Source organism: Asparagus officinalis, chromosome 4 (assembly GCF_001876935.1).
Source record: "Asparagus officinalis chromosome 4, Aspof.V1, whole genome shotgun sequence".
In the NCBI taxonomy this organism is placed as follows: Eukaryota; Viridiplantae; Streptophyta; class Magnoliopsida; order Asparagales; family Asparagaceae; genus Asparagus; species Asparagus officinalis.
This window is the reverse complement of record NC_033797.1, coordinates 11,196,274-11,223,470: the sequence shown is the minus strand read 5'-3', so window position 1 is coordinate 11,223,470 and position 27,197 is coordinate 11,196,274. Positions and strand designations below refer to the sequence as shown.

At 41.1% G+C, this 27,197-nt stretch overlaps 1 protein-coding gene across 1 annotated transcript in view; it reads right to left on the bottom strand.

Moving 5' to 3' along the window:
- LOC109838179 overlaps nt 1-27,197 on the bottom strand; it is a 113,071-nt gene that overhangs the window by 59,595 nt on the left and 26,279 nt on the right. The window contains exons 7-9 of the mRNA XM_020406641.1: nt 23,412-23,767; nt 23,112-23,247; nt 22,720-22,967 (exon numbers count right to left, since the gene is read on the bottom strand). Coding sequence (XP_020262230.1) covers nt 22,720-22,967; nt 23,112-23,247; nt 23,412-23,767 — 740 coding nt within the window. The remainder of the gene's footprint in view (nt 1-22,719; nt 22,968-23,111; nt 23,248-23,411; nt 23,768-27,197) is intronic.

Sequence of the window (27,197 nt, the reverse complement as noted above, 5' to 3'; positions counted from 1 at the left end):
GGGGGGGGAGATGGTTTCCTCTTGCTGGGGACCGAACAAAAAAAAAGGAGAAAAAAAATGGGGGCGGAACCTGGCTGCTCAAAGGAACCGAAGAAACAAAAGAGAAAGTAAAAAGGAGGAGATAGGGTTTTGTAATGGGGATTGTTTCTTGGGTTATGGTTTCCTCTTGCTGGGGACCGAACAAAAAAAAAGGGAAAAAAAAATGGGGGCGGAACCTGGCTGCTCAAAGGAACCGAAGAAACAAAAGAGAAAGAAAAAAAAAGGAGGAGATAGGGTTTTGTAATGGGGATTGTTTCTTGGGTTGGACCGAACCCATATGAACCAAGCCCACTTGACCCAAACCAACTCAAATTGATTTGAACCGAGCCGGACCAATCCTAATTTGTTGATTCGAATGCGTGTGAGCCTCGAAATGTTAGTTCGCACGAGGGTAATTCATATGCATTTTAAACTTCTTTTCGAATATTTTACGACGTATTCAACACTCGTATTTATACTCCAATGAGAATACGAGTCTAAACTATTTCTCACAATTGACGGGAAGTTCCTGGAAAATATTATGTATAATATTCTTAAGGATAACCCGTCAACCTCCGACGGGTACACGAGGCTAAACTAATTCCCGAAACTCCCAGGAGTACACGAGTATAAACTGGTTCTCCTCAGGTTGATTCGAAACCCTAGGGTCAACGCCGGTCAACGCGTAACCCTAGGTCAACGCCAGTCAACGCGTTGCGACAAGAGGTCAACATTGATCTGAAACCCTAAGTCAACACAATGTGACGGAGGTAGTTCAAAGTCAACTCAATGACACAAGCCAAACTCAATTCATCAGCTGCAGACTCGAGACTCCGACGACGGCCAAGCGATAAACGCAGCGCTGGAAGAACTTCGGTTATTCGTCAAAGCATCGAATAGACCGAAAATCGAAGGAGCCAAGAGTTGAAACTAATTACAGGTCCTTTACGCCGACTGAAGGTTGGACCAATCACATCCAAAGTATTCCAGCCTCTTCTATAAAAGAAACGAGTCCAGATCGCTTTGGAGGGGGTATCTGTAGGCATCGAAAATTGCCTATAGGTCTCCACGAACAGCTCAGTGTTAAGGAACGACAATGAACGTCACTATCTGGTTCACAGGAGTTCGATTGACGTCGGTGAACGCTTGAAGTGAATCGACGAACTACGTGAGCTGACAGAATTTCGGAATAACGAAGGCACAGGCTAATCGAGAGCCCCGCGATGTTTACAAAAAGAACAACGCCTTTCGTATCTCGTTCGTTCTACGGATAATCCAACCATCGGGGCTGATAGAATTCTTCGTCAGAATTCCAACGCAATTCGAATCACTAAAATCCGAGTTCGGACGAAGAATTTACAACGGAGTGTCTCGGATTTTTAGATACACCCCAGGGGTGTCCTAGATTTTTGGGGACACCCCAGGGGCATCCTAGATTTTTGGGGACGCCCCAGAGGCGTCCTAGATTTTTTGGGGACACCCCAGGACCCCAGGGGTGTCGCCTATAAATAGAAGCCTTAGGCCTCACTTTTGGAGGATCTGGATTTTTGGAGAATTGGCGAAGCCTTGCTGGAGTGAAGAGTGATCGATCACTTCAACACAAGAGAGTTCTTCATCAGATCTACATCACCCGCATCCGTTCCTTAGCATTACCCCTCGTCGGTAATCCTAAGAAGAGCAAATATATCGCTTTATCCGAGATAGGCGCTTCAAGTTTCTAGATCTCCTCGCGGATCGACGAAGCTCTGCCCGATTTTTCTGGATCAGATCTGATTGCCAGGTAGTCCACGGATATCGACGTCCCCGTCACAGGCTAAAGACCCACGCAAGCAAGAGACGATAAACGGATCTTGTGTTTATTTTCAAGAAAGTTGTAATTTTTATTTTCGTTATTTGAATTCATTTGTAACGTTTGAAGTTTTAATGAAATCAATGATGAAGGTAACTTTTGATGAAAACACTAAACATGACTTGATCACCCCACAAACATTCCTATTCATCTTTTCCCATATCGCCTCTTTATATTTTGGTGGTCTCTCATGGACCATGATGGTCTCCTCCAAGTTCTGAGCATTGAGCGCATCCTGTACGTTGCTCATCCACAAACCAAAGTTGATTTTACCGTCATACTTCACCACACTAATTTTGGTGTTCTGAAAACCAACTTGAACTGTACTCGCCATCGTCTTGCTGCTTTCACATTCTTCTCCCATTGCAAACTAACTCCAAGTTGTAGAGAAAGAATCAAACATTGATAGAAATTAAGAATTACCCAACTGAACCCTAGATCAGATTCCAAATAGATCTCCTGTCCACACGAGGAAAGCGAAATCTCCAATGGCAACTCCTAATGCTATCTCCACCGAAGCCTAGAACCCCAAGAACCAAGCTTCACACAAGAATCTTCCTCCACCTAATTTCAAAATCCTAAATCTGAAATCTGGGCTCTGATACCACTTGTTGTGTGCAACGAAAATTTCGGCAGCACATCGGTAGCACAACAAGAGAGTAAGATCACAATAGGAATTCCCGTTTCACCAAGGAAATAAGAACCATAAGCAAAATATCTCAACAAAGTAGGATATCAGCTCTTCCTCTCATCAGTTCTAGGACTGACCTGTCGAGGGAACCTAAATAAGCTATTACAAATCACACAAATAGCGAGACAAACGAATTTACGTGGTTCGATAAATTGCCTACGTCCACGGGGCAAGGGGGGATCTACTAATAGAGAGAAAGAGAATACAAATAGGGTTTACAATCACACAAATTAAACCCTCATTCAAATTCTCAAATCTCTCACAAAGGGGATGCCAAAACTCTTCTCAAAGTCAGCAGCTTTTCTGTCAAAGTCGACGGCTCCTGCGATTTCCCCTTCACAAAGCCCTTGCAAGCCGCCGCGATTTTTTTTCCACCCTCTGCTCTTGCACTGCTGCTCCACGAAACCCTAGGCAATCAATCCTATTTATAATTGAAAATTCCAGGCCAACAAAGAAACGAAGCCGGGCCTCATCATTGCCCGACTTCGTCACTTGGAAAAGACCCACGTGAGACTCCTCCAAGACACCCTGCGCTGCACGTGGGTGGGCCCCAGGTTCAGGTTCGTTCACAATTGGTTGGTTTACCTTAATATTTGGATGTAAATATAGTTCACATGCTAGGCGAAGTACAATTATTTATCTTGATTTATGTGGGTCTCAAAATTACAATAATTGATTCTTCAATTGTTGAAAGAAAAGCAATGACACGACTCTGAAACATGTAAACACAAGAGGTTCACATAATGGGAATTTTGTATTTGTGAAGAGAAAACTCATGGGACTACTGGGTTTTTTGAGTTTGGTTTAGTGGCCACTAAACATGCGGTACTACTATTCTCATTCTCATATTTAAATGCTCTCTTCCTCATATTCTCCTATTCTCATATTTATCTATCTCGTCTCAGCTTAGCTTTTTTGATTCTAAATTATTCCCGTTTTGTAGGCACTTTGCTTGTTGTTTGCTATTATTATTATTATTACTAGGGTTAATTGCACACAATCGTTGTTTTGAAGTTACTACAAGGCGCTTATGTGCAATTAGCCCTAATTATTAATAATGTGGTATATAGATAAGAGGGAGCAATATATTTAGTTGCATGAAACTACGATTGTGCGTCTATGATTGTAGTTATAGCTGTTTGATTTAGCGAAGAGATTTTACAATTTATGGTTTCAATTATCGTGCAGATTTTTTTTTCGGGGTTATCAAATAGAAATAGGTATCGTCCATAATTATGCACACTTTTGTCAGCACTCAGGGGGAAGGTATATTTGGAGAGCTAGTGTCTCTGTGTTGATGTCTTCGTACTGCGGAAATCAAGCAAAATAACAGACTCAGATACACTACTCTCTTTTCCTTTAAAAAAATAATAATAATAAAATTAATACTACTTTAAAAGCTGAATACATAAAAAATTAGACTAAACGAGAACAAAAGCCACTATAGAAGTTCTGATATCAACTTTCGTCCTTTCTCTGGCTTCTTTTTGTTCTTCTTCTTCTTCTTCTTCTTCTGTTGTTTGGGCTTTTTAGCTGGAGGACGCTTTTTTCTCGAGATCAGTTAATCGCAGAAGAAGCAGGGGGTTGAGCTCTCCCCAGAAGTACCGACTCCTTTCTTCATCAACAAATCGGCATTATAATTGGAGCCTCGGTCTCCTTTTCTGCATCTTGTCCATGAGTCCATCAAAAAGTTTGTATCTTCGTCTCAAAGGTCATCCTCGATGTGAATCACGCAGCACATAGCAAATAAGAGCCGAAGCGGATGAGAAAATACAGAGTAAACTATATTCCAAGAACCAACCAAAAGAATATCGGCATCCAATTTCTGTTGAACAAAAAACTTCTTAAATCAGTGAAATTGACCATCCATCAAACTGAAATTTAATACAACCTAACTTAAATCAGTGATATCGATGTCGTTGCTGCCTTCACTCTGTTCCGATAGGAAAGCATCAAAAGCTGAAAGGAGATTCTGGAACTCACCTATGGGACCAATTAACTTCTCAGACGACTCGAAGCGCAAAGCAACTTTATTTTAAAGAACACTACAATCAGAAGAGGTACCGGCGCTGCTTGTAGCCCCAGGTTCAAGCGTACGGACTCCACGCTCTTGAAAAAGCACACCCATTAGGTCCTCTCTGCTTCTTGGAATGCTCATATCTATGAAAAGAGCGTTTTCACACGTAAACTTCAGGAACTCCCCGGTCAGGCTCACTATCAGCAATGGGTCACCAACAGTCACGAGGGCTGTAGCCAATCTGTTATGGAAATTAGCCCCTCTTAGATTGCGAAGTAAATTACGAAAGGCTCCAGGGAGTAGTGAAACAATATCCTCCTGTCTCAAAACATCCACTAGACTGTTAAGAACCTGCCCTGAGTTCAGGTAGACGAGACCGATCGTGATAACCAGTTTTAGTACCATTGAAGGATAGTAATTATTCGCATTTAGTTCGGATGCCTTAATCCAGTTAATCATCCCAGGCCGATCAAATAGCAACTGTTGTATCAAGTATGCAAAACAACTAAACGATTGCATAAAGGAAAGCCGGTCACAGGAATCAGTAGTAAAGCAGCAAAATGTATCCGAACAACCAATTGCCTCAGCAAAGGAACCTTTCGTTGTATAGAAATAGCATCCACAAGCTGACACCATAAATAGCAGCCGTTCTATTAGATATAGGAGACAAGGAGGAGATATATAATCTACTTCTTTCTGCCAGTTGCTTGGAAAAGTACTCCCCAGTGCAGCTTGGAGGCTCGACACAAGCGACATATTTCTACATTCTGGTTCCTTCTTGCTCAGATGCTCTATGAATGGTTTCCAAGGGCCCATATCATCCAAACGGTTCACGATAGTTTCATACAGTCCCTTACTCAGCTTCTCAGAAGCCATGATAATCATTGCAGCCCTACCAATCTTGCCATATGTCAGTTTTCCGGTGATGGCATCAATGAGAGAATCCATCAATAATTCCTTCGCAAGGTCCTTCTCTCGCAGACAAATTGCATTCTTCTTTATTTCTGGTCTCCAATCTACAGGAAAAGCAATCCCCACAAAAGATCTCAGTGTTTCAGCAAGGGTACTTTGTAATTTATTGAAATGTGATTTTGTGTGGGTCGGTCGAAAATTGATCAGAAACTTTGACAACTGGTAGATACGCAGCAGAACTACACCTCGACTCCCGGGTCGGTCGAAAATTGATCAGAAACTTTGACAACTGGTAGATACGCAGCAGAACTACACCTCGACTCCCTGAAGGAATACCGTTTCTTACGGAGAACCGGTTGAGTTCTTCCAGACACATCAATACTCCCATACCAACAGAAACTAATTCTGAAACCCAGTAACTCTCTGAAGCAAGAACAAACTGGTCATTTTTAACAAGTGCCAGTTTCCCATACCTCTTACAGGATCTGAGGTCACTCTGTCTCAACCATAGAGAATCTGCATTGCAGGCAACATAATTCCTCTCATACTTTCTGTGAAAGCCGAAGTAATTCATACAAAAAACTTCGGGTCGCCCACTTCCTTCTTTAGGAAGATCGTCAAACTTCCGAAGGAAGTCTAAAAGACTACAAACATTTTCCCTCCAGATATTCCAAACAAACACCATTGTCTCCGAAGAGACAATATTCTGTAGCATCTTAATTACCTGTCTCTCTGGATTGTCATCAATATCAGTTTCCAAATGAAACTTTGAAAGATCAGACTTAATATGGAGATCAAGAATTTTACGAGAAGAAAAAACTTGTGTCTTCATGTTTTTAAGTCTTTGAGAAGCATTCAGGATTCTTGCAAGATCTCCCAAGCCTTTTGCTGTATCTTCTAGTATGCCAATCTCCAGAACAATTGATTCAAAAGAGCCGTGCGAACTTTTCTCTGCCAAAACTTTGGCTCTCTTTAACATATCTCCCTTCTGCTTAAATTCCTTTAGGGGCCACCCATTACTTCCAGTTGTCCAGAGAGAATTCATGACAACATAGAGAAGAATTACCCTCGCGGATGCTTCAAATTTCCCAGCCTTTTCAAGCATATCAGCTTGAAGAATAAGATTACCATTCAATTGTGCGATATCTGCAGCTTCCGCAAAGTTCTTTAATTCTACCTCCATTGAAAATAATTCATCAAGATATCCTCTTTCCTTTAGGAAACTGCGTGCTTTACTTATGGAGTTGAAAGCTTTAACAAATTTCATCATATGTTTTGAATCTTTAAGCTCGTGATAGTGAGCAGCACACCTTTCCAAAAATGCAAATTCTATCTCTTCCCAGTGTACTCTACCTGCTTCTATAATATCAGATGTTCGGCATCCTCTCCAATGCTCAATATAACGCAATCCTACATCCAACAGGTTACCCCGAGAGCAAACGGACAAACACTCAGAGTAATAGTTCCCCTTAGCATATGCCTTGGCTGCAAGTGACCAACATCCAGCCTGGGAAAAGCAATCACCTGCATCCTGAAGCCTAGAGTTGCCGCATTTCTCCAAATAAATGGTGCCTTAATCAACAAAAGTGAAGCAGTACATTATTAAATACCCCAATGTTTAAATTTCAGGTAACTAAAAAGTGGAGGACAGTGTAATTCGTCTAGTGAGTTTGTAAGATTTTGATTGGTGATTGACCACAAGCGGGATTTTGATGTCTGCAAACAGTCTTGTTGTGCGTAGCGGAAATTTTGGCAGCACCTCTGGTGCACAACAAGAGAGTAAGATCACAACTAAATCCCTGTTTCACAAAGGAAACAAGAACCGAAAGTAAAATATCTTAACAAAGTAAAATATCAGCTCTTTCTCTCATTAGTTCTAGGACTGACTTGTCGAGGGAACCTACAAGCTATTACAAATCACAACAAGACAACGAATTTTACGTGGTTAGGCAAATAGCCTACGTCCACGGGGCAAGAAGGGGAATATCTACTATTAGAGGGATAGAATACAACTAGGGTTTACAAACTCTCAACCTAAACCCTCAAAATAGTCTCTCTCTCTAAAAAAGCCAAAAGGAGCCTCTGATTCGCCACCCAAAAAGAGAATTGCACAGCCACATTTCTCTCTTCTGCGTTTCTCTCAAATCCTTGCTCTCTACCACTTGCTGCAGCCGACTTTCCCCTTTGATTGATTTTGCACACGTCGCCTCAAATTGCTCGCACAGCCGCAACTACTCAAGAAGAAAAACTGACCTTACCTTTTCGCTACCTCAAAAACCTAGGAAGAGGAAAACATGATTTATATATAATGCAAATTGGGCCACACTTGGGCCACTTTAGTGCCCGACCTCAATTGTGAACGTGGGTGTGGTCACGTGCTTGTAGCCCCCACTCACAATTCTCCACCTCGGCGAAGTTTTCTCAAAACTGAGCAGACACCAAAGTAACCAAATGTCCCACTTGTTGTGTCCAGTACGTCTTGAAGTTAATTCACGACAACGGACTCAATCCACAACAAGCCGGGAATCAGAACGAGGGTCCAAACAATCTCACCCCCATCAAAATCAACTAATCCAAAAACCGGCTGCATCGTAAAGACTGCCTACGTATCCTCTTGCCCAAGGAATCAAGCCTCACGTAGTTCACCCAAATGGCCTCCAAAGGCCTCAACACCAAAGAATGTTCAAAAGTTCTAAACAATGACCAAACTTAATACCTGAAACAACTTTGGTCAACATATCTGCAGGGTTGTCCTTCGTGTGGATCTTCTCCAACATGACGTCTCCTTCATCCAAAACGTCATAAACAAAGTAGAATCTGACATCGATGTGCTTCGTACGCGCATGATAAACATGGTTCTTTGCCAAATAGATAGCTGACATGCTATCACAATATATCCGAAGGGTCTCCTATGCAATCCCCAAGTTCTCCAATAATTCACGCTACCACAAAGCCTCCTTAACAGCTTCAGTCACCGCCATATACTCTGTCTCTGTAGTAGAGAGAGCCACTATGGACTGAAGTGTACATCTCTAACATACCGGTGCTCCTGCCAATGTAAACACATATCCTGAAGTAGACCGACGCTTGTCAAAATCTCCAGCATAATCTGAATCCACGTAACCAATATAATCCTGCCCATTCTTCTCATTCTTCTGAAAAATCAAACCAACATCCATGGTACCTTTGATATACCGTAGAATCCACTTCACGGCCTCCCAATGACCTTTTCTGGGGTCGTGTATGTACCTGGATACCATGCTCACGGCATGTGACAAATCTGGCCTCATACACACCATCGCATACATCAAGCTACCTACTGTACTGGCATATGGGACATTCGACATATAATCTCTGTCCTCAACTGAAACAAGCGACATACTAGCTGAAAGCTTGAAGTGGGGAGCCAATGGAGTGCTAACTGCTTTTGCATTGCCATCAAAGCTGAATTTCTTTTACATCTTCTGCAGATAACTCCTCCGAGTAAGCTTCAATCTCCCCTTCACCCTGTCTCTCTCGATCTCCATACCCAATATATTCTTCGCCTCTCCAAGATCCTTCATCTCAAACTCGGATGACAGCTCCTTTTTTAATTTTCGAATAACCGAAGAATTCCTGGAGGCAATAAGCATATCATCAACATATAGTAACAAATAGATGTACTCACTATTCTGTAGCTTGTGCATGTAAACACATGGGTCATATGGGCTCCTCGTGTACCCTTGACCAATCATAAAGCCGTCGAATCTCTTATACCATTGTCGTGGCGATTGCTTCAATCCGTAAAGAGACTTCTTCAGCTTGCAAACCAAATCTTCTTTTCCTGTAGCTTTGAATCCCAAAGGTTGTGTCATGTAGATCTCCTCATCTAAATCTTCATGTAGAAAGGCTGTCTTTACATCCATCTGGACCAAATCCAAATCTAGTTGTGCCACCAACGCTAATAAGATCCGAATTGACGAATGCTTCACAACGGGTGAAAATACCTCATTGTAATCGATGCCCTCAAGCTGTGCATATCCCTTGGCAACCAATCTGGCTTTGAACCGAATGTCCCCAATAGAAGATTCCTCCTTCTTCGCATATACCTACTTGTAACCAATAACTTTCTTACCCTTAGGTAGCTTTGCAAGTTCCCAAGTGTCGTTCTTCTGAAGAGATCGCATCTCCTCCTCCATAGCTTCCCTTCACCTGATCGAATCGGGGCTAGCCTCTGCCTTCCTGAATGTGGATGAAACCATATCATCAACGACCTCCACTGATAATGCATATGCGACCATGACATCATTATACCTAGATGGCCGACGAATCACCCTTGTAGGTCTATTCGCTGTAATAGACTCCTGAACATGATCCTGCTCCTGAGTCTCACAATCCACTGTATCCTCTATCTGCCCGGCTATCATCCCATCTCCTCCCAATGTCACCTCTGTAGGAGCCTCGATGGATACAATGCTCTCTGGAGTGAGTGAAGTCACATCATCCTCCACCTACTGTGATATCTCCCGAATCTGGTTTTCCTCCAACTACTAAGGAACTTGAGGCTTCATCTTGTACGGCTCGTCAAATGTGACATCCCTGCTAATAACTATCTTCTTGTCCTGTGGATCCCATAACTTGAAGCATTTAACTCCATCTCTAAATCCCACAAAAACTGCTTTCCTCGCTCTCAGATTCAATTTACCATTACTGACATGGTAATAATCAGGACACCCAAATATCTAAAGCGACTCATAGTCACTAGCTACCGAACCAGACCAACGTTCCAACGGAGTCTTCCCCTGTATCGCAGTGCACGACAACTTATTCACGAGATGGCTCGCATAAACCAACGCCTTGGCCCAAAAGGATCTAGGCAATCCACTCTGCGTCATCATACATCGCACATTCTCCAGTAAGGTACGGTTCAATCTCTCAGCCACCCCGTTCTGTTATGGTGTATCACGTACTGTGAAGTGTCGTCTAATACCGTGATCCCGACAAAACTGCAAAAATAGATCACTCTTATACTCTCTACTGTTATCTGAACGTAGAGTCTTCACCTTTCTACCTATCTGCAGCTCCACTTTCTTTTTTCACTCCACAAAAATATTCAGGACCTCATATTTATGCTTCATAGGGTATACCCAATTTCTTCTGGAATAGTCATCAATAAAAGTGACAAAATAGTTGGCCCCATCAAGTGATGTGTTCTTGTAAGGACTCCAAACGTCTGTATGGATGTAGTACAATATACCTTGGGTATTGTGAATAGCGGTGCTAAACTTCACTCTCGTCTTCTTCCTAAGTACACAGTGCTCACACAGCTCCATCTTGCAGGTCTTCGCACCTTTCAATAGCCCTTGTTTCGCCAATGACTGCAGGGACTTATCTCCTGTGTGTCCTAGTCTCATGTGTCATAATGTGGTAGTGTCTTCCTCTGTAGTGATAGAAGTTACCAAACCCCCTGTAACTGTCTTGCCCTTCAAGTAGTATAGGAAGTTTTCCCTGACTCCTCGCATCACCACCATAGAACCCTTCGTGACATTCACTGTAGCATCCTCTAAGGTCACTCGATAACCAGCTGCCTCCAAAGTACCAAGAGAAATGATGTTCTTCGTCAACTGCGGCACAAACCTCACTTCTTTCAATTCCCTCACCACTCCGTCATGCGTCCTAATCCGGACTGAACCAATACCACCAATAGGGCATACATGGTCATTTCTCATAAGCACGGCATCCCCTCTTTCCAGCTCCTCAAAGCTAAAGAACCAATCCCTCCTAGGGCATATGTGATATGTGGCTCCTGAATCCAACATCCACTCCGTGGAGTCGGCATAGCAAACCGACGGTAGTGCAGGGCACAAATAGCCCGAAGAATCTGACTCTGAATGTTCATCAATAGCTTTTGCAACATCCACTTCTGAAACTTGTACAACTTTCCCCTTGTTCTTCCCGGCTTTTTCCTTTCACTTTGGGCAGTCAATCTTCCAATGTCATTCTTCTTTATAATACCGACATTGATTTCTACCAACACTCTTATGAGCACCTCTATTCTTCGATTTTAAACGGTTGAACTGGCGGCGGTTTGAATCACGACCTTGAACTGCTAGTGCATCTCCCGATGCCTTCTCGGAGGGTTCACCATCACTCTTCCTCAACTCATAATTCACTAGTGCATCTCCCGATGCCTTCTCGGAGGGTTCACCATCACTCTTCCTCAACTCATAATTCACCAAAGTTGAGGTCACATCCTTATAGCTAACAGTAGTTCTTCCATTGATCATAGTGAGAACGAACGTACCGTAATCATCCTCGGGCAACGAACACAAAAGTAACATCGTCTTGTCTTTATCGTCAACCATGATATCCACATTGGCCATATCTGAAAGTAGCTTCGTGAAATTATTGACATGCTCCCTGATGAAAGCTCCCTGATGAAAACTCCCCACTTCATCTTGAATTAGTAAAACCTCTTCTTCATGTGAAGCCGATTCTCAATGTTCTTCGTAAGATACTTCTCATTGAGTGTTTCCCACATTCTCTTCGTCGACATCTCGTTCATTACGTCATAAATAAGATCCGATGTCAAGCATGACCGAATAACTCCACAAGCCCTACTATTCATCTTCTTCCAAACCTTATCCTTCATGTCTTCGGGTTTCTCTTGTAACTCAAGAGTCTCCTCCAAATTCTGTGCAACCAAGGCATTCATCACCTGACACCTCCACAATCCGAAATTAATCTTGTCGTCGAACTTCAGAACATCAACCTTCGTGTTATTAATGCTCAGACTCTGCATTGCCTTCGTAAGAGACGAACCTGATGTGCTTGCTTCTCCCATGTTGTCGATCTAACTCTTCAGATAGAAATCTTTCACCGAATCCTTCGAACAAGCCTCAAGCCAAACCTGAAGCTCTGATACTACTTGTTGTGTGCAGCGAAAATTTCGACAGCACCTCTGGTGCACAACAAGAGAGTAAGATCACAACTAAATCCCTGTTTCACAAAGGAAACAAGAACCAAAAATAAAATATCTCAACAAAGTGAGATATCAGCTCTTCCTCTCATCAGTTCTAGGACTGACTTGTCGAGGAAACCTACAAGCTATTACAAATCACAGCAAGACAATGAATTTTACGTGGTTCGGCAAATAACCTACGTCCACGGGGCAAGAATGGGAAGATCTACTATTAGAGGGATAGATTACAACTAGGGTTTACAAACTCTCAACCTAAACCCTTAAAATAGTCTCTCTCTCTAAAAAAGCCAAAAGGAGCCTCTGATTCGCCACCCAAAAAGAGAATTGCACAGCCACATATCTCTCTTCTGTGTTTCTCTCAAATCCCTGCTCTCTACCACTTGCTACAGCCGACTTTCCCCTTTGATTGATTTTGCACACGTCGCCTCAAATTGCTCGCACAGCCGCAACTACTCAAGAAGAAAAACTGACCTTACCTTTTCGCTGCCTAAAAAACCTAGGAAGAGGAAAACATGATTTATATATAATGCAAATTGGGCCACACTTGGGCCACTTTAGTGCCCGACCTCAATTGTGAACGTGGGTATGGTCACGTGCTTGTGGCCCCCACTAACAGTTCTTAATGACTGGGACATGGCCAAACGTTGGATAACTGTTTTACCAGTCGGGGTTTATTTAGAGAGATCGGGGTTGGATGTGATGGATCTAGTAATATCATCATTGATTTTGGCTATCGATGCTCATCTCAACGTTGGTGAAAAATCTCAAATGCACTAAACGAAATTGCAATTAGTAGAAGCTTTACTAGACTTTGAAGAGGGTATGAGGGGATTACAGTGCTGTCAATATTTTAGAAGGGGCCACCAGTCCTAAGACATGATTTTTAGCCTGAGATAAGCAACAGCAAAGTAAGGGGTTTAGAGGCAAATCGTAATAATATTTAACCATGGAGATTATAGCCAACACGACCCCTATTCTTTCACAGTATTTGATATTAAAGGGTGCATACTGCATGAGATCTTATATCAGTCATTTCTAAACCTTAATTTGGAGCATATTTATTAGAACTATGATACTTGAAACTGTGCTGAAGAAAACAGAGAAACAAGATGAAGGTAATTTTCTTTGATTAACAGGGTACTTTTTCATTACCACAATAGACTATATTTATAGCCAAAAACTTAATTACAAAGTATCTCTTGGTATCCCCTACTAATATGTAACCTCTATACGTTATAAGAAAATATTGGTATTCCTTACTAATAGGAAACCTCCTAATTAATTTACACCATTAATTACACAATGCAAACAAGATTAATTCCAACATTCACCCCTTTAATCTTGTTGCCTTTTTTGTTTCTTGCAGTCTGATCTTTTGACGCATCTCCAAGAACTTGACTCGTCCAAGTGGCTTGGTCAAAATATCGGCTAGCTGATTCTCCGTGCTCACGTGCTCTACTGCAATATTTCCTTGATTAACACATTCACGAATGTAGTGATATCTCGTGTCAATGTGCTTGCTTCTGTCATGGTAGACTGGATTCTTACAAAGCGAGATTGCGGACTTGTTGTCCACCTTGAGAGTGACTTTGACTGAATCCATTTTCACCAAGTCTGCTAGTAACTGCCCAAGCCATACTCCTTGTTGGGCTGCAGTTGCGGCTGCGATATACTCGGCCTCGCATGAAGACAATGCCACAATCCTTTGCTTCTGTGAGGCCCAACTAATCATGCTAGAGCCGAGGAAGTAAGCCCACCCCGTGGTGCTCTTTCGATCATCCACATCCCCAGCAAGATCAGCATCACTAATATCTTCATCTTCCTCTTCTTGTTGGTAGATATCTTTAAGAGAACGATACTTCCGTGGCACCATGGATGAGGAGGTAGGAGAGGTAGGAGTTTCTGGAGTTTCTGGAGGTGCAGTCGGGGAGGTAGCTGCTGCAGTTACAGAGCCCTTTGCTGCTGGAGTTTCTGGAGTTTCTGGAGGTGCAGTCGGGGAGGTAGCTGCTGCAGTTACAGAGCCCTTTGCTGCTGCAGTTTCAGAGCTCGATGCTGCAGTTTCAGAGTTCGCTGCTGCAGTTTCAGAGCCGGTTGCTGCTGCAGTTTCAGAGCCGGTCGCTGCTGCAGTTTCTGGGGCTCTTTCGGGGGCTCCGTCTTCATCGTAACCAAGCACAATGAATGATCCCACGGGCCGTGAATCACTCTCCTCCTCGTTGTGCTTGCGTGGTGTTTGCTCCCAACACCATGCTTTGTCCTCCTCGAATCGTACGTCGCGACTAACATGCAACTTCTTGTGTACCGGATGTTCTTGTGGGCATCTCTCGAAACCAAGAGTGGTGAGGCTCTTGTCCAACTTCGAGTTCCAAGCTCGTGGAGCTTGGCGCAGTCCATAGAGAGCTTTCCTCAACTTGAGTACCTTTTTCTCATTTCTTACTTCAACAAAGCCAGGGGGTTGAGAGACGTATACCTCCTCGATAAGATCACCGTTGAGGAAGGCTGATTTGACGTCCATATGATGTACCTCCCATCCTCTTTGCGCCGCTAAAGCCAAGATTAACTTTACGGTTTCAAGCCTCGCCACCGGTGTGATGTACCTCCCATCCTCTTTGCGCCGCTAAAGCCAAGATTAACTTCACGGTTTCAAGCCTCGCCACCGGTGCAAAGACTTCATTAAAGTCCACCCCTTGGCGCTGAACATATCCCTTCGCGACGAGCCGGGCCTTGTGTTTAACTACCACTCCTCTTGAGTCCTTCTTCACCTTGTAAACCCATCTAAGTCCGATAGGTTTGTGTCCAGCTGGTAGGTGTACTAACTCCCAGGTGTTGTTGCTAACAATGGACTCAAGCTCTTCCCTCATCGCAAGCCTCCAACACTCATGTTGCTCGGCTTCAATATGACTTGCAGGCTCCTCTGCAGTCATTAAGAGTATATCTTCATCTTCCTCTTCTTGTTGGTAGATATCTTTAAGAGAACGATACTTCCGTGGCACCATGGATGAGGAGGTAGGAGCAGTCGGGGAGGTCGCTGCTGCAGTTTCAGAGCTCGCTGCTGCAGTTTCAGAGTTCGCTGCTGTAGTTTCAGAGCCGGAGCTCGCTGCTGCAGTTTCAGAGTTCCCTGCTGCAGTTTCAGAGCCGGTTAAGCCGGTTGCTGCTGCAGTTTCAGAGCCGGTCGCTGCTGCAGTTTCTGGGCCTCTTTCGGGGGTTCCGTCTTCATCGTAACCAAGCACAATGAATGATCCCACGGGCCGTGAATCACTCTCCTCCTCGTTGTGCTTGCGTGGTGTTTGCTCCCAACACCATGCTTTGTCCTCCTCGAATCGTACGTCGCGACTAACATGCAACTTCTTGTGTACCGGATCATACAACCGGTAAGCTTTGGACCCATCTTCGTAGCCGAGAAACACCATAGGATTGCTGCGATCTTCCAGCTTCTTCAGGTGAGGTATAATGTTTTTCATATGTGCAACGCATCCAAAGACACGAAGGTAGTGGACCTTCGGCTTCCGCCCACACCAAGCTTCATATGGTGTTATCCCTTCGAGACTCTTCGTCGGTGCACGATTGAGGATATGGACAGCCGTATTCACCGCTTCTCCCCAAAAGAACAAGGGCATATTCTTGCTCTTCAACAAGCTCCTTGCCATCTCAATGATAGTCTGATTCCTCCGCTCCACAACACCATTTTGTTGCGGCGAATATGGTGCTGTGAATTGCCTTTTGATGACCAGTCCTTCACAATAACTGGAGAAGTCCTTTGAGGTGAACTCCCCTCCTCGATCCGTCCGCAACATTTTCAACCTTAGGTCGACCTCCATCTCCGCTAGTGATTTGATCTTCTTAAATGCATTAAAAGCCTCATCCTTGCTTTTGATAAGACTGATCCACATGTAACGACTGAAATCATCTACGCAAAGCAAAAAATATTGGTTACCTCTTGGTGTCGCCGGTGTGATCGGTCCACAGAGATCGGCGTAAATAAGTTGAAGGGGCTTCTCTGTACGATACGTCGAGGAGGATGGAAATGGCGTACGATGTTGCTTTCCAATCAAGCATCCATCACACAGTTGATCTTGTTGCCCCAAGACCGGCATGCCTTCAACCATCTTCTTGTGCGCTAAGCTCCTTAGCGCCGGAAAGTTCAAGTGACCATAGCGTGCATGCCATAGCCACGACTTCTCCTTGAGGTTCACCATCAAGCACACGGGTTGGGCAAGGCTAAGATCAAGAACGTACAACCTGTTTCGACTCCTCTTCACATTAGCTAATAGTCTCCATGTGTTGTCGAAGATGCAGAGAGAGCCATCCTTTATTGTGCTTGCACATCCGTGTTCATCAAGTTGTCCAATGGACACGATGTTGCTTCGGAGCTTCGGGATATAATAGACATTGGACAACGTGAGATGTTGCCCATTTTGACATTGGAACAAGATAGTTCCACGCCCACAAATATTGACGACAGATTCATCACCAAACTTTACGTTCCCCTTGACGCTTTCATCTAGGTCGGAGAACTTCTCCTTGCAACCCGTCATATGATTGCTAGCCCCGGTATCGAGGTACCACGCCTCAACTTCATGAAGGTTTGGCATCACCTTCTCCTCGTTGAGCATCAATACATCCTCACACTCCTCCGAATGTCCGAGTTCACACAACTCGGCTTTGAGAAGAGCTGGCGCATCATCATCCCGCTTCGCAAAGTGGGCTTTGTCTCCGGTCTTCTCGGAACGGCACTCGTTTGCAAAGTGCCCGAACTTGCTACACTTGTAACATTGGAGTTTGCTTTTGTCCCGAGTCTTCTCTTGATGAGTTGGTCCATGACCACGCCCATCATTGGGTCTATAGCCACGGCCACGGCCTCGCCCACGAAAATGACGCCCACCACCTCGTCCCTTTGAGGAGCTTGATGCGGTATCATATTTTGCCTTCCATTCGGATTCCGTCAGTAGAACCCGCTCCTCCACCTTCTCATTGGTGGGTCTTTGACGGCTAGAGAGCCGTTCTTCGTGGGCTTTCAGAGACCCAATGACCTCCTCCAAGGTCATGGTCTTCAAGTCCCCGAATTGTTCCATCGTAGACACGATTTGCAGGAATTTTTCGGGAACCGCACGGAGAAGCTTCCGGACGACATAGGTCTCTTCGACCTTGTCTCCCAATGCACGGATCCTATTGACGTTGGTTGTCAACTTCATAGCAAAGTCATCGACCGTCTCCGCATCTCCCATGCGAAGACATTCAAACTCCCATCGCAGGGTTTGAATTTTTGCTTCTCGGACGCGCTCCGCGCCCATGTGCATTGTCTTTAGCATCTCCCATGCTTCTTTGGCCGTTTTCTTCTCTGAGATCAGCATTAGCGTCTCCTCGCTGATACTTTGATAGATGGCGGCTAACGCCATCGAATCCTTCTTGCTATCCACCTCCTCATCTTGATTTTTTGGTTCGATCACATCCCAAACTCCATTCACGCCCATGAAAACCCGCATCTTCAATGCCCACGACGAATAGTTATCCTTCGTCAGCAAAGGATAATGGATGGTCATCGACCCATCCTTCATCGAGACCTTCGACGTCGCCGTGTCAGACATAGCTGAGGATGCAGAAGACATTTCTTTTGGCTGAGGAATTTAGGTGTGGCTCTGATACCAAATGAAGAAAACAGAGAAACAAGATGAAGGTAATTTTCTTTGATTAACAGGGTACTTTTTCATTACCACAATAGACTATATTTATAGCCAAAAACTTAATTACAAAGTATCTCTTGGTATCCCCTACTAATATGTAACCTCTATACGTTATAAGAAAATATTGGTATTCCTTACTAATAGGAAACCTCCTAATTAATTTACACCATTAATTACACAATGCAAACAAGATTAATTCCAACATGTGCGTGGTTTTACCTTAACAATTTCATAATAACATGCAGTTTCCAGTACGGGTTTTAAAAACAAACATTTATTTCCTCATCGGAAGGTACCCACATATTATCTACGCATAGCATTAATGTGTCCTCCCAAATCATCAGTGCAGGTATATGCAACACAACATACAATATATTCTAGAGCTAGTGGCTAGCGTCTGCTTGAAAAAAGAAGATAAAATGTAATGTTTAAACCTGCTTTTTGAAAATCCTTCAACTCAATATAGCAACTGGCTTCTAATTCTACTTTGCCAATACTTTCATAAATCTCAGCTGCTTCAATGAGTAAATGACGTCCATTCTTGTTGTCTGAATTAATAATATGCTCAGCAGAAGCACGAAGACTGGAAGCCCGATACCACTTCTCCCTAAAGGTATCTCCAGCATGTTCAAAGCACATAGTAGCCATTTCATAGTTTCCCTCATTAAATAACTGCAAAGTAACAAGCAGGCAACATTGAGAGGTGCAAACAGTTCTAGAGAAAAGGAAGACCCATAATACATTGAAAAGCGTGATATCCAACCTTAATACCACGGTCTCTCCAATCCTCACTGCTGCTTGCAACGGACATAGACTGAGCAAAAGAGCTATCCAGCCATCTAAATTTAACAAGGCCCAGCTTATTCCAGTAATCAAACATAGGTTGTGAGTAATCCTCATGATTCTCGCATATCCATAACCTTTGCCTAGTGCGAGTGATGGCAACATATAATTGCTTCAATTCAGAACGAAGAATATTGTGATGTGCAATTTCAAATCTTTGGAATGAATTTGTACTGGGATCCAGTAGACACTGTGAGTTCATATAATCATAAATCATTCTCCAATGGTTTTGTAAAGGTGAGTCTCCAAAGAAGTTGTACACTAGAACATCCTGGAGAGCGGAAAGATATGAGAATAGAGAAAAGCTCATTATATATCATAAGAAAGCACCCATTTTACCTGGAACTCCAAGCCTTTGCATTCAAGTATTGTCAAAACAAGTGCATGTTTCCGAACATTTTCAGGAACTTTTTGCTTAGATAACTCGTCACGCACAAGTATAACTTGATCTGCTCCAAAACCATTAAAATGGCTACAGCTGCTGTCTGTGGAATGACCAAAAAGAGTCATCAATGCATTTTCATCACATCTAGATCGCAGCAGAATTGGTGGTTCTCCAAATATAAGACTTGTCTCTGGCTCTAAGCGATCAAGTGAGTGAGGAAAATAGAAGCAAAGAATGTCAATTACACTTTGAGCCAATTTTAGCACACCAGCATGTGTCCGGAAGTTTTGGTTCAAATGAAACATATCAGAAATAGACTTGCTTTTTCCTTTAAAGCTTTTCATTGGATCACAACTAGGATCTTGGAGGAACACAGTGTAAAACAAAGACCTTATATCTTCAAATCGGAAATCAACACCCCGGGCAATAGTTTGAGCAGTATCGCCTGCAAACACAAACCCTTCAGAAAAATTTTTGCACACATATTTAAAAAGAGAGATCTGTCTCATGGTAAGATCCTGAACTTCATCAATATATACAAAATCCATCTGGACACCCACATTTCTACCATATACTTTGGCTCTGCGATGAAGATCACATACTAAATCAGATATGTCAAACTCTCTATTTCTAAGCTTCATTTTTTCATAAGCTAGAAAAATATCATATATAATTTCCCTAGCATCACAGTTTAATGAAGATGCACGCCGTTCAGATAGACCTACATAAGCTTCTCTGTCGAGCCAGCTATCAAAAGGCACATTAGACGTAATGTCACCTTTTAAATGAGAAATTATCTCCGTGAAAACAATTGAAGAATCAAGCTTCTTGGTCAGCTGGGTATTAAAGTGAGGCCAGTATGATGATAAAAATCTGGAATACGTGACCTCCTTCTTTCTTATAAGTGTTTGCAAAGCAAAAGATCTTGAAACTCCAGTTCTTTTAAGTGAGAGCTCCCTGCCATCATCAAACTTATCAAAAAATGAATTCTCCAAACTTCCATCAAGCATTACCAGAAACTTCTGAAAGGTAATAATAAGGGGATAGTTCTTCTGTGTGATATTCTTAAATGAGTCAGGGATGTCTGAGAAAGCATTTAGGCTATCACCAATATCATACATATCGATACCATTCTTGGATGAATACTCACCGCCACATAAGAAGCTGGATATATAAACCAAGCAAACAAAAGGTAAGAAACATCTTACAGGATGAAGAAAAAGCTTGAGCATCAAAGATATGAATGTGTGAGCCATGAAGAAAAAGCTTAAGCGTCACAGATATGTGCAGCCATTGCCACCAAGAAGATGTTATTAGTGAAAAAGTCGGACCTGTGCAAGCTTCTAATTTCGATAACCTAAAGACTATAAAGCTTCATAATTGAACTTAATATGGTACACAATCAATCAAATGAATTACTGAGATGTTAGTGAATTTTTTTTAAATGCATTGTTGTTTAAATTGCACCCATAATTTAGTGTCTCCGGTACCTTATTCCTTTCTAGGGATAATTCTTTGATGCTTTTCCACACCAACCACAGTCCTAATCCCTTGAATTTAATTGCAATTTGCATGAGATAAAACTACTTTTTGTCCCGTGTAAATTAGAGGAGGAATGGACCGCATAAGTTCTTCAAAGAGTTTCTTTAAAATCTAGATACCAAACCAAGTTCAGAACGAACAAAAATTGGCAAACTAATAAAAAAAGTACCACTAATAAAAAACTAATAAGGTGGATTTAATAACAGTTATATGTGGAGATATAGATAGGTTATCTTGAAAGAGCATGGATTTATTTGATGGGCTTGGTCAAACCTGTAACCAAAATAAGTGATTCTCTCTATATTTCTAGTGGTCCTTATTGCTTTCGTGTGCCTTTTTTTTAACATATTGCATATGTGTATTTAGAATTTGCAGTTTGTTTTCATCTCTATAGCATAAATAAATAAATTGGTTAATGTAGCTTTTATGTTCACCTTGCTTAAAACCTGTAATTCATTACAGATTATTTTCAGCGGTCCTTATGCTTCTTTTACACCTTTTAACATATTGGATATTTGTATTTAGAATTTAGAGATTGTTTTCATCTTTTGATGCGAAGTCCGGGTCGAGCTCTTTTCAAGTCGGGGAAGATGATGCAACTCTAGAGGTGACCTTAGCCTACACGGACCACTTTGATCCGATAAGAGTCAAAATCGGCAGTACTTCAATTTTGTCAGAATCGCGCAAAAAGACCAGTCTTTTCGAAACTCTAGCAAAACTGTCAAGGGCAGCGAGGATGTTTAAGGCAACACTGTTGACCTCTGTCGGATTGACGAAATTCCATCATTCAGGGCCTCAAAATTGTGGTCAAAGATTTTTCTTTCTATTTTTGGCAGGTCTTAACCATCCAATTTGGAGGAGTAAACATATTCCATTTTGGCTAAAATTTTGTGTGGAGGATCCTGCTCCCTAGTTAGAAGGTTATTTTCTAGTTTTTTATTTTATTTTTTTAATCTTTTGCAAAAAAATATTATTTTTACCTTTTCCTTTTATTTTCAAAGTCCATAGAATACTCTTTTCTGGATGTTGGCAAGTAGCTATTGAAGAATAAAAACCCTAGTTTATTTGCTATGCCTACTTATCTGTGCTGATCTCTATCTTTCTGCATCTTCTGCAATTTTGATTTGGTTGCAGTCCTAGCAGCACTGCATCATCTTTGTAGCATAAACAAATAGTTTGGGTAATGAATCTTGCATATTCACCCAGCTTAAGCCTATATGAAGCTTCAACCAAAAAATTTCATTGTTAATCAAATTTTACGACAGAACACCTAGAATGGTAGATCAAATGAAATATATTGAAATTAAAAAAAATACTCATGAAATGAAATACATTAAATAACATGTTGGTTTTTAGGTAGAAAAATTGTCAATTCCTATGTGTGCTCTGTGCACCAGCTGGACAAAATTTGATGAAAAATCTTTCGAGTAACAATAACAAACGAATGCATAAAAGGTCCTTAGCATTCTAATAGCTCTAAATTATATTCAGTTTAAAATAACAAACCTATACCACTAGAAAAGTAGATAATAGTAGATCTGCCCTAAATCTGCCCTCAAACTTTCTTGAGAAACAGTTAAATTTCTATTTAATAGTGTTATATTAGGTCTAAGATTTTAAATGTCTAATGGAACTTGGATGAATGGCAACCAAGAAATTGATTTCCCTTCTTTAGGGTTTCTTGTTACCCATACATTGCTGGTTTTATTGACAACTAAATTGGACAATGAGATAGTTCTGATACTAATTTTACTAAAGCTAAATTTACTCGTTTTCAGACACACAGTCTAAGAAATTCAAGAATTTTAGTTAATAAAACCGACCTCTTCAAACGCTCAATGTGGTTACTGACAGCTGAACAGAGCTTTGGACTAACAGTTACAAATAGTTGACGCAAGAAATTCTCATCTGACACCAGTCCTTCAGATGGCTTCCATGGACTTCCAGAATTTTCGATAAGCAAATCACTATGCCCTCCAGATGAAAAATACCACATTTGTTCCTTTTTTATTAACTTCATTGTCAAAACAGTGGTCTTTCCAGTTCCTGATCTTCCAAGAATAAATGCAGTCTGAGGATAAAGAATAATATCTCTTTCATGATCAGTTACTTCAAATGGAAGATCAACCTCTTTTCCATCTGTACTAGATAGCAAGTGCTTGACAGTACCACATCTTAACGAATAGAACTTCATAAGTAGCAGACTCTCTGATACCTTCGAATTCTCAACAAAATTCACACATTCAATTGTTCCGCAATCTGATAGCTTCTCAGTTGGTTCCTCAGTAAGTAGGATTTTGTGCTTGAGAAAGCTTGTATTAGCATCCCATGTTGTTGGAACTTCCATGTTCCTACAAGAGACTCTTTAAGGTTAAAAAGTATTTACTTTTTACAAAAATATTAAATGTTATATAGAGACAATCACATAAGCAGTTAAATGAGAAGGAATGCACGTGAAGATGTATATTTATGTTTCTATTTGAGTAAGTATGTATTGGGTGAAGGATCTAGCTACCTGTAGTCGACAGATTTTGTTCTGCACAGATTCACGTATTCATCAGAGTATGTTTTGAAGATGGAGTCTAAGCGCTTAACTAAATTTGGAATACGTGACAGCGGTAAGATATCCCAGATCTTCAACACTTGTGTATGCCTTGAATACTTCATTATATCAATAGTGCAAATAATGCAGAAATTTTCAATCTTAAATTGCATTATATGCTGTGAGGAACTTTCACTCGTAAAGAAAGCATTGGATCTTTTTGGACGCCATCCGCTAGCAAGCTTCAGCAAGAGATGAATAACACCCTTTTTCAGTTGGACAGATCTTATATCAACAAAGGACTTAATGAAGTCTCCACTGAAGAGAACCTTTCAAAAGTGCAAAAAGGAAGCAAACACCAAATCATTAGTTCGTTATCTAGAAGCTTCAGAAAAAACATATTATCATACCAATTAAAATAGAACAAGTCAATAAAATTAACTCCGCACAATAGCTATCGTGCATTCCTTAGATGTGGCTTTGAATGCAACAATAATGTTGAAGAAGAGGTCGAGAAAGCTCAATTACAAGCAGTTTTTGGAAGCACAGGAATTCAAAATAAGTATAAAGAAGGTGCATAACAGTAGGAAACATTTTCCAGCATCGATTGCAAGTTACAAGTTCCAGCATCGATTGCTAGTTACAAGTCAAGCAGATTTCTGTTGATGAAGCTAACAATTTTAAGACATTATGAATAGAGTTATATTGTAGAACAAAAATGATAGAGTGATCACTTATCTTCTCCAATCTTTCATCATTAATCATTATATTTTGTCAGCCAAAAATCTTAAAAAAGGAAAAAGTGAGTGGGCCCTGCTAAATATTTCTCACCGAAAGCAGCTGCATATTTTGAAATGAAAAGTGCATAGTAAAATAATATTATAAGATTTTAGTGCATAGTGATTTCAGCTATCTATAAATAGGCCCAAAACTCTTCAAGAAAAATTATCCAGGAAACAAATCATCATATAGAAGAGTGAGAGAGAAAAAATAGAAAGAGTTTCTCCTTGTAAAAGAGAGATTGTAACTCCTAAGTTTTTTCTCATAGTAGATTCTTCTATACTTGCCCGTGGTTTTTACCTCAAATTTATTTATGGGATTTTCCACATAAATTTGTGTGTTCTTTTTATTACTTCCACTCTACTATTCGTCGAGACCTTGCTCTATTGGCCCAAAATTTGTCCCAACAAGTGGTATCAGAGCCTGCCTTAGGGTGAGTGTATCTACTTATCGTATGCTTTGTGGCTGACACCAAAGGTGGATCCTCTATATCAGAAAATAAGTTAGATTATCATTTACCCTTTGAAGGCGATATGTACTATTCACGAGTACGACACTGTTTATAAATACGATACCATTCACAAGTATGGTACTATTCACAAATACGGTTACTGTTCATAAATATATTTACTATTTATGTGAAATAGTAAGAAGTTAGTGTTCGTGATAAAAGCAATGACGACGAAGTTCGAGATCGAGAAATTCAACGGAAGTAATTTCTCACTGTGAAAGTTGAAGATAAGGGCTATTTGAGAAAATATAATTGTCTAATGGCCATCAGTGTAAGGCCGGATGACATCACAGATGATAAAAAGTGGAACGAGATGGACGCGATTGCTATTGCAAATCTCCGTCTGGCATTAACAGATAAGGTGCTGTAAAGCATAGAGGAGAAGAAGACAGCAAAGGAGATCTGAAATACTCTAACAAAGCTATATGAGGTAAAATCGCTGCATAATAAAATCTTCTTAAAAATAAGGCTTTACACTCTTACTACAACAAATTGCACTTTTCCCGACTCTTATTCCCGACGCATGGTTAAATACGTCGCTAAAAACTATGTTTTTCCCGACGCTTTTAGTTAGCGTCGGCAAAAAATATACCAGAGATGAAATTAAGCAGGCATTATTCTCTATGGAAAATGGAAAAGCACCAGGCCCAGATGGATATACTGCTGCATTCTTCAAAGAAACCTGGAAGCTAATTAAGGAGGATCTTTTTCTTGCTGTTGAAGAATTCTTCAAAGCTGGTAAACTTCTAGGAGCTCTTAATGCTACATCTATAACCTTGGTTCCTAAGATTCTCAATCCTAAATCCCCTTCAGATTACAGGCCTATTTCTTGCTGCAACTGTTTATATAAAATCATTTCTAAAATTATTGCAACAAGAATTCAAGGAGTGATGGGGACACTTATCAGTGATTCCCAAAGTGCTTTCATAAAAGGAAGGTCTATTTCCAGTAACATCCTCTTAGCTCATGAATTGATAAAGCAATATGGCAGAAAACACTCTTCACCTAGAGCAATACTCAATATTGATCTCCGAAAAGCTTTTGATACAATTGATTGGAAGTTTATTAAAGCTATGCTTACTGGTTTGGGTTTTCCAGTGATTATGATTCATTGGATTATGGAGTGTATCTGTTCTCCTAAATACTCTCTGTCTTTGAATGGTTCTTTGCATGGTTATTTTAAAGGAGCAAGAGGTTTAGTCTTTGAATGGTTCTTTGCATGGTTATTTTAAAGGAGCAAGAGGTTTAAGACAAGGAGATCCATTATCTCCCTATCTTTTTGTGTTGGGTATAAGACAAGGAGATCCATTATCTCCCTATCTTTTTGTGTTGGGTATGGAATATCTATCTAGAAGATTAAACTCCCTAAAGGATGACAAGCTTTTCAAATACCACCCAAAATGCTCAAAGCTCAAAATTTCCCATCTTTTCTTTGCTGATGACCTGCTACTGTTTTGCAAAGCTGATATCTACAAATTTCCCATCTTTTCTTTGCTGATGACCTGCTACTGTTTTGCAAAGCTGATATCTACTCAATTGCAAAGCTGAAAGAATGCTTAACTGAATTCAGTCAAGTTTCTGGGTTGGAGACTAATCCTAATAAATGTTCCATATATATGAGTGGAATTGGAGAGGACTTGAAGATCCATATCTGCTCTCTTTTAAATTTTGCTGAAGGTATGCTACCTGTCAGATACCTAGGAGTTCCATTAATCTCAAAGAGATTATCATGCCTAGACTGTTCCCCCCTGATTGACAAAATTTCTACTCAGTTTCAAAGCTGGCAAAAAAAGAAAATGATGTCCTATGCAGGAAGATTACAGCTTATCAAATCAGTCATCCTAGGCATACAAAATTTCTGGACTAACAACTATATTCTGCCAACAAAGGTTTTGAAGAAAATTGATAGTCTCTGTGCAGATTTCCTATGGAATCATAAAATCCACTTGATGTCCTAGAAAACAATCTGTCAAAGCAAGGAACATGGTGGGCTTGGGGTTTTCTCTGCAAAAATCTGGAATACTGCAGCTGCAATCAAACTTATTTGGATGATACATCTCAAAAAAGATTTGTTATGGATTAAATGGGTTCATGGAAATTATCTCAGACAGTTCAACATTTGGCAAGTTCAAAGTAAAGTAAATGACTCTTGGATGTGGAAACAAATAATTAGAGTGAGAAATAAAGTGATTTGCAAGATGGGAGATGTTTCAAATGTCCAGAATGTCATCAGTAAGTGTTGCTCTGGAGGTAATTTTCAGATATCTGCTTTTTATCATGAGCTCATCAGCCAAAATGTTAATGCACCAATGGTCTGGTACAAAACAGTCTGGGATGATTGGTCATACCCTAAACATTCCTTCATCTCTTGGCTTGCTATTCATGCTAGACTGTTAACAAAGGATAGATTAGATCACATGAGGATCCTTGACATCAACCAACATCATAGGGGCTGTGTTTTGTGCATA